The following is an 18,408-nucleotide window of genomic DNA, read 5'->3' as shown; positions in this document are numbered from 1 at the left end:
CATTTACTATGTTGCTCGAAAGGTAATAGATTTGACTGTTGAGTATTTGTTTAATGGATGATTAAAAAATTGAAAAAAATATTATAAAGGAGTGAAAGGGGGTGTGAAAAAAAGGTACACTCGCGGGTTAGTGTTTTTGAGTTTTTTATTTCTGCAAAAAATTGAAAAAATATTTAATAAAAAGTTCATTTTATTTGATAAATTCTGAGTTGTTTTTTGGTTATTTTGGCTTCAACGAACAGTTTCGAAGTCAATCTTTCTTGCTCCTCCTTTTATCATTCGGCAAATCAAGCCTATACTTTACATAAAAACAACAAACTAATTTCAATTACAAACATCTGCATCTTGAAAAAGTCGAAAAAACTCTTGTAAACCTTGTTTTTTGAATCAAATCGAAAAAAAGGAAAAAAATAAACTATACAAAAAACCATAATCATATTATCATTTTACTATTAAATTATCAAAAGCGGGTTTTTTACACCCTTTTATGTCGCAGGTCTTTACTTAAAAATATATATGGCCAGAAGTGCTAAATATAGAAATAAAAGTTCTTATGTCTTTTGATTTGCTGTTACTATGGATGAGTGTTTTTAATGTGAACATATTTACAAGCCAATATTTTATTTCTTTATATTATATTGCAAATTTTAAATCTATTGGAAGTTGTTCATCACAAAGTAAAGATAGTATAAACCAAGAATATGATATCATCTAAAAATTTTGTGGCAAATTCTAAGTGAAAGAATACAAATAAAAAGAGTTGTTGCAGAGTTTCCCAAAGTAATCAAAAAAACTGTAGCAGATTTGATTTATTTTTGGTTCTTCCAAGCCTTCTCAAAATTGTTAAATAAATTAAAGATCAAAACATCAAAAACATATTTCCTTGTTTTGCCTTTGAACAAAATAATAATACAAAAATAAACCTAAAGTTTTATTTTAGATAACTATTTAAACTAAATATTAATCATTAAAAAATAGTTTTTCTGTTTTATATGAAACTACTATAAAATATATGTAATTAAATTAATTATTTAACTAATGTAAAAATAAAAAATTTTAATTTATTGGTAGAATAATAAGCATAAAAATCCCGATTTTGTATGTACAAAAATTGTAAAATATTTTGAATTTCAAAACATTTAAATTTAAATAAAAACACCAAATTCGCTTAAAAACCACTTATTGCCAAACTAAATTACAAAAATGTTTTTTTATATTTAAATTATATATAATAAAAACACATTTGAGAATAATTAAAACAACTAAGATATACCATTGAAAATAAAAAAAACTATGTATATAATAACAATTATTAAAAATTTAAATGAGTTTTTTAATCTTTTTAAATATGCCATTTGAAAAACAATATAATTGTAAATATAAAAATACAACAACAAATTACTTTTTTTTAATAAAATGAAAACCAATTATGTTAATTGTTTTAATTTATAATATATAGTTTTAAACGAGACCAGAATTGTGATTGCAATAATCATTGTTGCTTAATTGTAATAATAAATTATAGAAAATATAATTATAATTGTAATTTGTGCTATAAAAGAACGAACTGAGAACAAATATAAACAACATAGTTGACATGAATAAAAAACCTTTCAAAATTCGAGAAAGGTTTTGATGTTGGCCTACCGGCCCACAATAAAGTACACGATGTTGTACGCGTGGGCTGTGGTACTTAGTTGATTCTTGAGTTGCCAATCCTGTAATTGATTTGTTTTTTATCTGTTGCGTTAAAATTGGTATAATAATAATTTAATAAATTAATTGGTTATTTATTTTAGAAATAATAATAAAATTGTAGCTCACATGCCCGTTCTTACAGTTAAATTTACTCAAATTTACATCATTTTTTGTTTAAACAATCCAACAACATTTTAAATTGATTGGTTGTTTTTGTGGGTATTATTATTAGGATTACCACTTATTAATAGGAATTTCGCTCATTTTTATTTTTAAATCAATTAATAAAAAAACAGAATTTACCAACAAACTTTTTTTCAATGATTTTTTTAATAAAATTTCTTTTGATATGACAAAAACAAAAAATTATCAAATCTGCTACCGTTTTTAGACACTTGGGAAACTCTGACTTTTGAATTCAAGTAAAAAAACACAAAATATAAAAACTAATCAATATAAACTGTATTTCAAAACTCTGTACCGTTTCCAAAATTTATATAAACCCTTTGTCCTAGTTTCCCGTTATTTACTATTTTTTATTTGTTTTATTTTTTATTTTCCTTTTTGTTGAACCAACAACGGTACACAATTTAAAACACTAAAAAACCAATACAGTTTCAATTATTGAACAAAAAATCGGGAAATCACCCAAATGTTGGGTAAATCTTCCCCGATTTTCTAGGTTCGTTATTTGGTCAGTGGTTTATTTTGTAACTAAACGTGAGTAAACAACCCATTTCTAACAAACACAAGATAAACAATAATATCACAATAAACAAACGATGTAATGAAGGACTTTATTGCATCAAATGATACAACACTTAAATTAATAATAAGTTTCTATTCATTTTAACAATTAAAAAAGTAATCGATAACATAAAACAAACATTTAAACAATCAATGTTATTAATCAAAACAGTCTTAAATAAAATAAACAGTTCAAAAATTAAAAAACTTTTCAATTGTATTGTCTTAACCTATTTATCTTCTCTCAATGCTTGTTTTACTCATTAGTACTTTTCATTTTTATCCAAAACACGACTTGGTGATTCTGTAAACATGGACATTTAATTATAAAGTTGTGTTTTATGTTTTTGGCAAAATTTGTGTTATGGTAATTAAAATTTTAATCCCAAGTTTGTTTTTTATATTTTTCAAGTAAATTTTTGGTGGAAGATTTATTTGTCAAGTAAAATTTAAAAAAGTCAGGTTCGTTATTTTGTTTTTTTTTGAGTAAATATTTATAACAAAAAATGAGGATTAAGCAAAGGAAAAATTATTTAGAAATTATTTGTCTAAAAAATCGGGGCATCCCAGTACAGAGTTTTGAAAACAGTTTAGTTATTTTAATATATACAATTATATAAAATATCACAAAAAACCAAAAATAGCTTAGTGAACACATTGAAATTCACTAAAATATACTACCCAATTAATACTACCATTACATAATAACATTGCTATTTATTTTCATTAACAAAGCAATTAACAATAAAAATAATACTTTTGTTTAAACTTAAAAATATACACATATTTTTAAATTAAATTAAAGGCGACCTTCGAGATTGTCACGACCCAAGTAATCCCAAGATCTTTTGGGTCGAATTTATTATTTTTTTGTAAATCGGCATTTAACTGTCCTCTTTACCAAATAACAAAAAAATATTTTTTAAAACTTCACATTTTTTTTCTGAATTTACACATTGTTGAATTGATTATATAAAATCATCATTAACCTTAACAGATTGTTTTATCAATTTTCATAACAAAGTTATCTACGCAATCAAACGTTCAAATAAACAAAAAAATCAAATATACAACAGTGTTGATACTATAATAATTCTCAAATTAAATATCCACTTAAATAATAGTTGTTTATTACATTGATTTTATTGACTGTAAATAATAACTTTTGTGCAATGACTATGATATTCATTAAAACAAAAATAAACAATTATCATCAAGTTCATTGTGTAACTACGTCGATGTACACAATTTTCATTCAACAACTTTTGTTGATAATAACATATAAGAGAGTTGTTATATACTATTATTCTTTTATAACTATAGTTTTCTTGTTATTCATGTAAAAACACATAATTAAACATATATACCTTAGTAACACCACAACATTTATTATTATATATAATAGAGACATGTATTGATTATTAATTTCAATAATTTAATAACAACAGATGATGTATAAGGTTTCACTGTTAATCACAACATTTTCATTTTGATAAATTGTCAAAAATAAAACGGGATAACTTTTTAGTGTGTAAACGTGTAACATTAAACCTGAACTTAAAATCATTACATTAAAATTACTAGAACAGCACAGTTTAAAACATTTTTGCTTTTAACTTGTTGCTCTCTCACATATATACATAAAATATTAAAATAAATATATTATCATCAAAAAGCAAAAGCAGATGATAAAAATAAATTTGATTTCAGTTCTTTGTTGTGGTACATTAACTTAGTTGTTCAAACAAAAATGAATACACTTTCATGGTTATTTTAAAATTCAATTCCACACATATTTATCTATAATAACTGTTATTTCTCTAGATCATACATAAAAGTGCATTAGAACATAAATATTTGTCTTTTTGGATTTATAATACGGTGCACATATAATCTAAGTAATACACAAACATTTAATAACAATTCAATTGCTTTCAAATTAAATATTAATATCAAGATTAAATATTTTTATTTAATTTATAAAATATATTTAATCGTATCTAAGTGACAACACCAATGTAATTAAAAAACAAATTGGTTTATTATCAACATTTATAATTTGTTCACATGTATATTTGATTATTTATTATAAACAAACTTCATATAATTGTCAGTTATATTAACCAGTAAATATATAATTTATTTATTCATAACATGTACAAATGGGTTGTGAACAACAAGTAGTTAAAAATAACCATTCACATTCTTTTTATACTATAATATTTTGTATTTGTTTAGTTTGAAATTATATGTTTACACACTCAAAAAGTTTACACGTTTAATAATTTTATCCATTTTTACAATGAGCGTTTAGAGTATAAAATTGAATTATTTTATTTTAATTATCAAAATACAATCATTAAAAGTAATTGTATTATCATGTTATTATTTCACTATTCAAAAACAGATGTGATGTTATTTCCATAATGTGTTATTTATGTGTGTAATCAGACATAATAAATTAAAAAGATTATATATATCAAATAAAGTTATTTACATGTTATTATCGACAGTGAGTTATTAAAAAATAATTGTTTTTAATGTAGTTACACAATTAAAATAGTCACACCCTTATAAATATAAAAGATATATTCATAAATTAAAAATATGTCAAAACAATTATTATCTTTGGTTTATGTTTACATCAACAATTACATTAAAACATGATTGTTAATTATTTATTTATCATTCCATGTCTTGTCATATTGGTAACTGTATGTGTGAATATCAAAAACTACTTTTTAAATTGAAATACAATTGTTTAAATATGAATATTTTAAAAGAAATACTATTTTTTTATTGTTTACCAAATAATTTTTTTGTAATCAATTTATTTAATGTAAAAAATAATTAATTAATTGTTTTATTATATTTATAATTATTTGAAATGCGTGTCAAACCTTTTTTTACAAGTTCTTAATTATTTTACGTATGTTTTTGACTTCAAATAATTATTGTCAGCCCAAGCATTTTGATGGATCTCCAGGGTCGCCTTAAATATCAATAAATAGACTAAATACTAAAGAAAAAAGAGACACAATGGCTTTGTATTGACTATTTTTAATTGGTAGACAGCACATTTATATTATATATTTTTAAATTATATTTTCTTAAAAAAATAAAACAAATTGTGTGCATTGAATACGAAATTAAACCTCAAAGAAATCAAAACATGGCATATAAAGATGCAAATTTTTTGTGTTACAACATAATATAAATTGTTTATCTTATCGTTTTTGAAAAAAAATACGAAAAATAAAAATAGAAAAAATAATTAATATTTAAAGCAAGAATTTGACAAATAAACATATCAAATTAAAAGAATGACAACTGAAGATTATCTGACTGTTTCTCTATATTATATTTATATGACCAAATGGAGTTTAACAATTCAAGTACATTATTATAAGCTTGAAAAAATTACCAATATTTGCAAATATATTTTAACTGTGAAAAAATAATATTAAGAACAAATTAAAATTCAACGACACTGTCAATTTATCAAGCATTCGAATGACAAATGAAACAGAACATGTTCAATATGGTAATAATAAGATAACATGTGTCGAATTTGTTATCTCTTTGAGATAACAACAAAAGATAATCAAATCACATATATACACAACATTGATTGGCATTTGCAAATAAGCAACAAAAAAACATTCAAAAATATTAACTGCAATACACTATTATTATGAATTAAGCGCCTTCCTCCTTTGGTCAGTAAAACAATATTTGGATAAAAATACAGGTTGTTTCTTTTTTGTCAAACATTTAATATATTAATCATGAATAATATTGGCATTTAACGATGGGCCGGCTCATAAGGAGTCGGCAAATCATGTATATGAAAATATACATGATTATTTCTACAATCAAAATTATTTTTATCACAACAAATCAAGTAAAATTGATCAAAAACCGAACTCTGTTTACTTTAAACAATCACGAACAAAATGGGAAAATTTAATTTACATGTTCCCACAGTAACATTCTCATTTAGAGCTCCAAATGTTGGTGTGGACTTTATTGACAATAATAAAGATTATTTGTGTAACACCAGCTTTTTAAGTGTCAATGTTAATGTTCTAATAGATTCAAAGTACTCAAAAGTAGTGTGTGATGGAAGTATTCAAGTTAACTGTGACACAATTAATGTAATAATGAAGTCCTTGTTTATCTCTTAAAAACTACTTTACATTCTTTCTACGTTTCCACACAAGTTATCTAAAATCAAACATCAGACACGTTCTTTTTTTCTCATTCATCAATGTGTCAGTTTACCATTAAATATGGTTTTATTGCACGTTTATATGACTTCTTCAAGTTTATTACATTTATTTTTTTACAACGACACCAAAAACCCAAAAAAATTCCTTCACTGAACTCAAAATCCTCCGAGTTCATCAAATTGTTTGTGTTACAATTAATTATTTTTTCTATTTCACTTAATTTGCAACAAAATCGGCTGGTCTTCATTTTATACATCAGCAACAGCATCTTTACATGCACTCAGCTCTTCATTAAAAACATCAGATATTCTCCAATTGAATTAAACACAGAGAATATCAACAGTGACACAGCATTAAAACAATTTTATAACAAATAATATTACAAACAAATCGTAAATTAAGTTATCATCTTCTTCGTTTTTAGAAAAAAATGAGGGAAACTGAAAGACATCTCAACTGGATGTCACGACATCTTCTATGAACTAGAACAGGATCTCATTATTTAGCGAGGTTATTTGGGCATAGGATGGCAAGGAGTGTCAGATCTCAAGCTAAGAACATTACTCGTGGTGCAGCATCTTTCATTTCTGGGATGTCAAAGTCTTTTGTTGCTTTTTTAAATTTTGATCAGGCGTACATTGACAAGAGAAATGCAGACCGCTGTGCGAAAACGACAGAAGAAGGAATGAGAAATGGGTCAAAGTCGTCTTCAAGTGGAATGTTCAATGGTGTTGCTGGGTTAGTGTATCAGCCTGTTGTTGGTGCCCAGTAATATGGTGTTGGTTAATTCTTTGCTGGTGTCTGAAAATGAGTCATTGGTGCAATTGATTTAGAACCCAGGAGTGTCAATTACAAAGTTATGATGAAGTTGTACAACAAAAACGAGTATTTCTCACTATAGTTGATGAAAAACACCTAATAAAACGTGTACTTAATTTCTTACTTGTCACAAAGGATATGTGCTTAAGTTTTTTGAAGTAAAGCATTTCTACGTCAATGAAAACAACAACAACAACAACAACAACAACAACAACAACAACAACAACAACAACAACAACAACAAAGACTTCAAATACCCATCACTTAAAATTAACAGAATAGTTGATAAGCTTCGAGTCGTTTGTAAAGCAGTGAAGTACAGCCATTCGCTTGGAGAAAAGTTCACATTCCATTGGGCTTTTTGAAAAGATCTCAAATTTAATTAAATTCATCTTCACTTCGTTTATACCTCTATGATATTATAAACAGTCAAACAATAATTTGGAATGATTTATAACAAGAGTATTTAATTAGACATCGTGTCGAAAAAAAAACTAATGCCTTTCATCGGGACAAGAACTACCGCACGAATGTCCATTGCGTCAGACTCATCTTTAACATTGACATTGGGCCTAATTGTGTAAACAGTAACATGTGATTAAAAACAAAAAACTTCAAAGGAAAATAGTTTTTTATTATTTTTTACCTTTTATATTAAAAATACTTATTTAAGGGTTTCTTGAGGATAAGGTGTATCCTCAGGATTAAAGCTATCCTTATTAAAAAATATTTTTCTGAGGATACAAAAAATATATCCATAAGGTTCAGTTCCCCATAAGGCCCACTTTCATAACTCAAGTTATAATTTACACTTAATATTTTGAGTCAAAGTTCAAATTTTAAATAATGGTAATAATTTGTCATAAATGCCAAAAAATTAAATACAATCAAAAAAATCGCCACAATAATCAGTAAACAAAAACAATAATTATATCTCGCGAACTTGAGACGGGAAATAACAAAACATGAATTGTACTTGTTCATATAATGATTATATACTTATTGATATTATTTCCGAATCCGTCTTAATAACATAATAATTAAAATTTACGTTTAAATTGATAATTGTTTTTTTATCAAAATGAAAATTGAAAAAGTCGAAAACACTGATTTTCTAAAAATGTGATTTTAAAATAACAAATTTATTAATAATTTTGTAATTTATGCAATTATTCAAATTTATTATAATAACAAAGTTAATCATATTGTGTATATTTTAATATGATTGTTTCATTTTGATATTAACTTGTGTTTTAAACAGATTTACAGTTCTGAGGATGGCAATTATTTTCTGAGGATGACAGAAATAGAAAGTTTACACTTTTACATCTATCTGAAATGTATATTGAGTAAGTTACTATTTTTGAATATGGGAACACGTCATTTCATTTTTTAAATGTTTAAGTCTGTGTTGATAAAGTCTGTTTGTTACACGACTTACCATCCTCAGAGATATTTATAGCACTGCCATTATTGATTTAAAATTCTATAAATAAAATTATCAAAGAATTTTTATAAAGTGAGTTTTGTTAATTGATTATATCAAAAATCGTCAAAACACAACAAAAACGCCAAATAATAAATAAAATTGATTAATAAATTGAACACATTTTCATTGAGAATTGATATTGTATAAAATATTAAAATAAACATTTATTTCTTGTGTGTTTATGTTTTGAAATATAAATAAAACCGTTTAAAACAAAAATAATAATTATACAAATTTGTTTATTTATCAATCGTTGTTTTATCGATATCCAAAACCTCTCGTTTTAATTTGCTCAAATACATAAATTGTCATCGCATAGAGTATACGTTATTAATACGTTATTTGCTATCAATTTTTATTGTTTGAAATATCATGAATTGATTTGTAATAAATTGTATTTTTTGTGAAAAAGATTAAAAATTGTTTGATTAATTTGTTTTGTGATTTTGATTAAAAATCGACTTTTTGGTAATTTCGATGTCTGTCAAATGTTAATATAAACCAAGGTTAGTCTTGTGGTAAATCAAAATATAGAAATAGATTATTTTTTTGTAAAAATCAACTGAAAGAATCATCTTTCAAAAAATCCATAAATAGCATTTTTAAAGAAAATCACGTGTTTCAAAATATACCTTTTTGATCTTAGGCAAAAAAATCTAAATTGAAAGAAATTATGTTTAAGATATTTACCATCCTCAGAAAAATTAACAATCCTCATGAATCCCTTAATACTAAAAGTATTCTTAAATCGATCAAAATAAAAAATAATAGCATTACCAAAACACCCAACATAGAATGCGACAAGAAACATCAAATTTGTATAAAAAATGGTTATTTATAACACTATTGTTGTTTTGGCATTTGTTTTAGTATTTGCCTTGAAAGTAATTTTTTATTTTACTTTGAAAATCGGTGTCGAACAATATCATTACCAAAATAATAACACTTTATAATATATAACTGTTAAAAATCAAAAAATAAGAAATGTATTGATGTAATAAAAACACATTGAGATGAGAAGTATTAAAATTTGTCTTAGATTAATGTTTTATTTACAAATCGTATATATTTATGAATGAATAACACTCAACTTTATTTTTCAAAGCAAAATAATTTCACACAAGACAAAAATCATACAACAATCATATCATTTGAATCATTTTAAAACAAATCATGTTTTTTCGTATTATTCGTTGTAAATTATTTATTTATTGATTATTACATATTTAAAGTTTTTGTTTTCTTTTGGTTGTTTAATTTAAGTTTTAAACTGTTTTGATAAAGGTGTGTTGTTTTTGAGACATTCTAAAACATTTACAAAGAAAACGCTATGTTTTTTTTAAATATTTAAAAACAGTTATAATTCATAAAAAATGATGACATGTCAACATACTTTACATATTTAAAATTTTTTAAATTATACTGTTGTGTGTTGGCAAGTTAACATATAAAAAAACAAAATAATTATTATTGCACATTTTAAATAAATAACAAAACAAAACATTACTAAAGACCAACAGAAAATACTCGTACACTTATGATTTTAGTATTAAACAAACCAAAAAAAATCGTGATTATTTTTCACATATAAAATATGACTAAACAATCAGGAATAAAAATTGGGTTGAAAAAATAAAAAACCAAAAATTATACAAAATAATACTATAAAACAATGTGAACGACTATTTTCTGCTGTACGACAGTTTTCTGGTGCTCTTTATATTTATTTTTTAATATATTAAAAACATAAAAACATTTTATAAACAATAATATACGACATATATATTTAACATTGAGTAATTAAAAGTATTTGTTGTCTAAAAGCAAATTTTCATTTTTCCAAAGTGTAGAACCGGGTTTTAGTACCGGCAAATGCATACATATTTTTATAAACCTATCTATTCGTCGAAAACAAAATTTATATAACAAAAATATAAACAAATATATGTTTAAAGTGTTATTTTTTAATCAACAATTGTTAATTGTTATTTAACAACTCTTTAATAAACATAACTTGGCACTTTGAAGTGTTTAAAATTATATATTAACAAAATGATGTATTAAAGTTATAATCAAATAGTTTGTAATTCGACATGTAATAAAAAGATACATCAAAACAATTTACATTAATAAAAAACATAATAATGTAATTATTTTAACATTATGGTCAAATATGTATGATAACATAATTTACAATATGTTTAAAATAAAAACACATAATAAATGGTACAACATCATATACAACTATATATAAACTAACCATGTTTGTATTAAGATAATACATATAAGCATTTAAAACTCAGAAAAATTTATTATTGTCGAATTGATGATTTTATTATTTTAACAAATTGAACCATAGTGGTTAACAACTTGTTTTTTTTGAAATTATACTATTGTTGTTTTATTATTATTAATTGTGCTGTTTAGTACACAACAAATTATGCATTTAAACATTTTTATATTTATTTATAATGTTGTCAAATTTTAAATGGCAAATAACATGTTTAATTATGGAAGAACATATTTCCACAATAAATTAAAATGTTATAAATTTTAAGTAACAATGTTTATTTTTTGAGTCATTATAATGCTAATTGTTAATGTACTAAAACGTATTAAAATTATGTTTTTTGTTATACAATACAACTATTAATGAAAAATGAATACAATTAAACATTTATTAATTTAAGAATTAAACATGAAAATTAAAAGTTATGTTCAAACCAGAAATTTTCAAAATCTCAATCCTAATTATTCACTTCACAATTTATTACCAAAATATTAATCATCTCGTATAATTTCTAACATTATAAAACCTCAATTTCGGCAATAATAATATTGTAAACGCCTGGTTTAAACTTAAATTGAATGACATATTTTTTCAATATTTTAAAATTTTTCCTAAAGACAGTCCGAAAACCTTATTTGTTTTATTACTTTATTTATCGATTTTCATTGGTTGTTATTTACAACTCAAAAATTACATGCAAAAACAATAAATTTGATATTCAACAATTTACACAAAAACAAAAAAAACAAGCTTTTTTACAACAACGAATAAAACGATTCATTAAGTACGCGACCTAAACAAAAAAAAGATGTTAATCAATTCAAAAACATGTTAACGAACACACGTAAAACAATATAAAAGATCAATAAATAAAACTAATAAAACTGATAATATTAAAATAAAAATAAAAGAAATAAGATGCGTCGTGAGCGTCAAAGAAAGAGAGAAATGTAATATTAAATAGTTAAAGTATTTATAATGATAATGACAGAACTAATAACAACTAGTTAAAAATATTAATTTTATAACTTTAATAATAGTCATCTAATTACTTGAAGTATCAATATAAATAGAATTGACATTTTAATAAGAAGCACTAAGTGTCCTAATAAGCAGTTTTTTTCTTCCAAACTAAAGATCCTGGGTTCGAGTCCCAGTTAGTGCATTTTTTGTTTTTTTATTTTTTAAATTAATATTAATAAATTATTAATAAAAATATATTCTTTTAATAAATTATTAATAAACTATTAATTAATTATTAATAAATTATTATATATAAATTAATAATAATTAATATAAATTTAATAATATTAAATTTTTCCAAACTGATTTTATTATAATTTAGTTACTGATTTTTACAACAATAAACACTTTCGGCATTCTTTTCACTGTAAAGTACTCGAACCTTTCATTGGTTTTTATTGTTGGGATGTCTTCTTTGAAAATTGGTGATGCGAGCAGACACACGCTTTATAAAAATAACCATCAATCAATACAATTTTTTTAATAAATCAAAAACTCGCAATTATTTCCTTCAGCCCAATAAGATTTTTAATTGCAAGTTTTTATATCATCTAAAAGTTATTTTCCTCGATAATTTTGTTGTTATTTAACTACTGATTTGTGAAAGAGAATCATTATAATGGAATCAAACTAAATTAGTCACAACCTTTGTACTTTCTATCATGCAATTACTTGAACCACACCCCATTATAACAATTTGTAAAAAGCTCTTTTTTAAAAAAACTTGTCAACTTACCTTTACCAATTAATTGTGGAATGTCAAATGTACAATTTAATGCTAAACAACCATTTCCTAACCAAGTTGTAATTCTCGACGTAAATGAAAGTACTATGTGGTCAAACTACTTGACATAATTAATATGGACTTTGAAATTTTGACAACGTTTGAAACAAATTTCTTAAAAAAGCATGAAGACTTTACAACAAGAAAATCTGTTACAAATACCAGTGTTGCTCCAACAAATTATTTTACAGTTCGTTTTGAAGCTGTTGCGGACACCGTAAACCTTTGACACAATCAGAAGAACAGCAACGTGCTAATCTTTGAGATGGATATGGAGAAGTATAAGAATACGTTTGTGTACAAAAGTGGTTAAAAGAAATTTATAGAGTTTTTGTTAAGACTGGAGAGTTTGATTATTATCTACTTTTCTCTCAAATAGAACTATGAATGAAGAGTATTAAAGTCACAGAGAAGCCCCAACCAAACTTTTTTATTTTATTTTTCAACAAAAAATCCGACAAAAACAGTCGGATGAGTATAAAACGAAGTCATTTTATAGTCTATATATGTTCGAGTATATTTTTAATGCAATTAATGGAGGTTTTATACTATAAATAAAAATGTTATATTTTTTTCGTTAAAACAAACGCCACATCATAGTAGTTAATTTAAAATAAAAAAGTACAAGAAGAGTTTGTGGTCTAAGGGCAGAATTACATTCTTCCAAGGTGGGGATCCTGGTTCGATTACTGGAAAAGGCATTTTTACTTATCAAACAAACAAGTTTATAAATTATATTATATTTTGATATTAGATCAAACAAACAATGTCTATTATATTTAAATTTTCAGAATTAAAGAACAAAAGTTAAAAAAAATCGAAAATAATTAATGTATTTTGCCAAGCTTTGTTAATTAGAACATCTTGAACAGAATGATTGAATTAAGACATGTGTTTAACCAAAGTGTTTAAATATGATAAATATCAACCAATTTATTTTAATCATTAAACCAGTTTTATCACAACCAGGCGAATTAATTTTTGCATCTTTTTGGTTATAAAAAACAAAGAGCTAATGTTAACTTGTTCCCTTATAAACTTATTTTTTTAAAAAAAGACTTAAAAATGAAAAAACATTCTATAAAATAACACTTAAGCATTTTTGGGCTTTGGCATTAACTGTGTAAATTTTGGTAAACGCCTGGTTGTGTTCAATACTTTCAAGAGTTAAACAGCAATAAAAACTTTGAACCCCAAATGATTCGACTGTGAATGGAATTTCGAAGAGACACGTACATCGTAGAAAACTATTATCCGAAATATCAATTATACCCTCGGGTATATCAATACATTTTATAAAATACGCAGTCAATAAAGCAAGACGGTTGAATACTTTTATTGACTTAGTATCTGACGCAAATTCAATTATAGTCATGAAAGAACAATTTTTAAACTTTTTCTATTTAATGTTATGAGTGACTTTGATATCACAACTTTTTGGAGTTGTGTACACTCGGCAAATGCCTGCCAATCAATTTCAGTCACATTGTGGAATTTCTATCGTATTCAATTAAATACAACATTTGAAACAAATTTCTCTAATACTTTTCAGACCATATTTTAACATTTTTTGAAACAGATGTACATTTAAAAAAACATCTACTTTTGAGTGACTCAACATTTTTGTTGTGTAAAAGCTAATAATTGTGGCAACATTTACATTTATTGATAAAACCTGAAAAACAAAAATAATAAAAAAAATGTAAATATAATCTGTAAATTTGGGATATTATACAATTATGATCGATTTGTTTGTGTTTTTATTTAATAACATTTAAATGTTATATTTAAGTTTACTGATATTTGTTGTTAAAATTAAAGTTATTTAACATAAAAAATGAACTAATAAATTATCAAAATATTGAACATTTTATATAAATTGGTGATTATCAAAAATAAGTTTATTTAATTGACTTTTTAATTTATATATTTTTAATAAAATAACAACGTTTAATGTTGGATTCACAATAAATGTTTTTTGTTTGTAGAGTCATTTTCTCAACGTTGTCTTTTCTCCAACATCTTTTCTTGGTCTTTATATGGTGATCATGGAATATCTTGGGAGTTTTTTTGAAACGCTAGATAATCATTGTTTCAGTTTTTAATGGTTTTTATGAATTATTATTTGATTCCCGTTTTTTAATAATTTTGTTGTGTATATTTTTCAAAAGTGACAACGTTAAAAAACTCTAGTTTTAAGACAAAGACTATTTTTTAAAAAACTAAAATAATTTGAATCAATTAATAAAATTAATTGATATGAGTTATAAATGACCCATAAAACTAAACGAGTTGGAACACAACGATTCTCTTTGGTGTAAATTTGACATTGTCAGTCAAATCTCCCGTTTCAGCAGTGTATCCAGACTTGGTACATTTACTTCCCTCTTTCCCTTTTTTGTAAATTACAATATCACTAATTCCGTCATTTGGTCCAAATACAAATAGTTCATTATACGAGTTATTATACAAATCAAAAGCTTGTGAACTCTGTCCGCTTTGAATTCCAAATTTTTTATTTTGTGACACCCCATCTCTTTTCAACGAAAACAGAAAAGCCGAAGACGAAGAAGTATATCCATCACTATTAACTATTTTATCATATACAACTCCGCCAAATTTGTTGTTCTTATCATCTTCAATTAAAAAGAGCAAATTTTGCTGTTGATAGACCTTTTTATTGAATGTGGAATTGATGTAAGACCAATCGTCTTTGTTGCTATCAAAAATGACAGAAGAAATATTCTTTCCGGTTAATAACTCAAGTCGTTTTTTTTCGTTGTGAGTGATATTATTTTCTTTAAACATATTTAAAAAATTTTGGTCTTTAAAGTCGTTCAACTTTTTCTTCTGCGCCAAAAATGCGTTTTCTTTGGATTTAAAATCTTCTTCTAATAATTTTATGTTGAGATCTATCAAATTTATATCGTCATCTTCTTTAATGTCGTCAAGTTTTTCTTGAAGCATTTGAAGATCATTTATAATTTTGTTTTTTCTTTGGACTTTTTCATCAAGGAGGTCAAAAGCACTTTCAGCCAAACTGAGTCGCTCTTGAAGGGTCTTTGTTACGTCGTCGACAAACGCTACATGTTTATCTATTTGAGAAAAAAAATGGTTTTGATGATGTGCCAAAGGTGATGATGTCATTTGCAAGTTTTTTTATTTAGTGTTTATAAGTTGTTTATTAATTTAAATAGTAAACTAATATATATTTATCTAGAATAGTAAAATTTACTAAATAACTTTAACATTATTTATGTTATTAAATGTGTTATTGTAATAGTTATAATAATAGTAATACATATTAAATATCCCATATTTGCTTTTTAACAAACTATATTCAAAACAAATACAATTTGTGACTGATTTAATTTATAATTATGATACAATTATATTGTTTTAAATAACGACAAATTTTTTGAATAGATAATAAGTACTAAACGATGACTTATTTTCAAATGTTTAATTCGATATTTTGTTCAGGTATATCATCGAAATTAAATTCAAACTTCTTGAAACCCCAATTGACATCGATCTCACCCATTCCATCACATACAATTGATGGTCTAAACCTTCTTCTATCATATGACACAGCCAGCAAGAAGTGCCCATTCTTTGTGAAAAATATCATTTTCTTATCAGCCAAATACCCACATCCCATGACATCTCCATTTTTAAATATTTCAGTTATATTTTCTCCTGTTCCTTTCATGTTATACATCTTCCCATCATCCGAGTGCATTCCAACAGCGCCTTCTTTCCACCCAACATGATTTCTACAAATTGGAAGGTTCAAATTAGTTTCTGAAACGCCCATTGAAACTACCATAGAACGTCCAATATTTTTTGCTACAATTTCTTGTAAAGTGACTTCAAAGTAATAAATTGGAGTTCTTTCAAAAACGACTGATGTTTTGGTGTGCTTCACAAAAACGTGTTCTTTGCTGCGCCAAAATCCAGTTGAGTGAATTGCCTCTTTGCCATTTGTCTGCTTTGTAAACGTGCTTTTCTGTTGTACAAACGACATTTCTGGCTCGACGGAGAATTGAAGTTTTTTAAATGTTTTCTGAAGCTTTTTGAGAAGCCTGGTAAGTGTGAATGTTGTGCGGTTCTCAATATCACAAGTGTTGGTGTGGAACATGTTGCTCAATGATTCAACAGCTTTGTCATCCGCGTCTTTGCTGAATGTTGTTTCTTTGTGATCAGAAGAATGTTCACTTTGTTTTACAAGTGTAGATGGTGTATTTAATATTACAATTTTTAATTCGGCGACATCTTTCTCAAGTGTGGATATGCGTTGGTCTCTCTTATAAAGTTCGTTTGAATAGAATGCCATACATTCTTGCAATTGTTGACTTAATTGGGATATCAAGTCATTTGTTTCACTCATTGTTATATGGTTGTTATAAGATTATTATTGTTTAATAATAAATTATTATATTAAACAATTTGAAATAAGAATTATTAATAATGTTTTGCAATGAAATTAGTTAAAATAACATATTGATGTTGAAAAAATGATAATCGAAATCTAATTATTATTAATCAATCAACTTTTAATGATCTTTTATTTTATTTTAAAAACGATATTATTTGTAATTAAAATACAAACAGTATCAAGTCAGATTTGATTGATACCAAACATCACAATATTGTTAAAATTAAATACAAACTGAATAGAATTCGTCTTTACAAACAAATAATTGTAATTATCGTATATATTGTTATTATGTATTGTATTTACAAAAGTCAAATCATCACTATGACAATGGAACTGATTAAATAGTATATCAAAATATATCAAATATCTTTTTGGTCATCTTTAACAAAAATTAGTGTTTCAAATAATAAAAGTTGTTTTTTATACTAAGCTTAAATGATATATTATGATAATAAAACAACATGATAATAACAATTTTGAGTTTTTTTTATAAATTTATAAATATAAAAAACGTTTTTTAAGTCATTAAAATGTTTTCAAATATGAACTCATTGTTTGAATTTTATTTTACTAATGATTTATTTTTATTCTTATTATAATTAAATAAATAAGACTAATAAAAAGTAATTATCATATATTATAATAATTTTTAATATAAATAATAATAAAAGTATAAATATATTTTGATGAAACTTTATATTTGATTAGACAATAGATTGAATTATTTCAAAACAATAATAACCATGTGTTATAGTATTATAAAGTTTACAATTTCATAAATTAATTGTATTTAGTAGGGTGCGCAACCGTTGACATAATAAATGAAGTTTGCCCGTTTTTAACACAAAAACATACTTTGTTTTAATTGTTTTATTTTTACAACTA

At 24.5% G+C, this 18,408-nt stretch overlaps 1 protein-coding gene across 1 annotated transcript; it reads right to left on the bottom strand.

The window, feature by feature from the left end:
* Nucleotides 1-16,536: 16,536 nt before the first annotated feature.
* On the bottom strand, nucleotides 16,537-17,223 carry EIN_392090 (hypothetical protein; the record flags this gene model as incomplete). The annotated part of the gene is made up of 1 exon (XM_004256451.1): nucleotides 16,537-17,223. One exon carries the CDS (start codon nucleotides 17,221-17,223, stop codon nucleotides 16,537-16,539), a length of 687 nt encoding a protein of 228 aa, XP_004256499.1.
* Between the last annotated feature and the right edge of the window lie 1,185 nt (nucleotides 17,224-18,408).

This window comes from Entamoeba invadens (genome assembly GCF_000330505.1).
Source record: "Entamoeba invadens IP1 unplaced genomic scaffold scaff_1105074724539, whole genome shotgun sequence".
In the NCBI taxonomy this organism is placed as follows: domain Eukaryota; phylum Evosea; order Mastigamoebida; family Endamoebidae; genus Entamoeba; species Entamoeba invadens.
The sequence above is the reverse complement of the archived record's forward strand: the minus strand, read 5'-3'. Positions and strand labels throughout refer to the sequence as shown.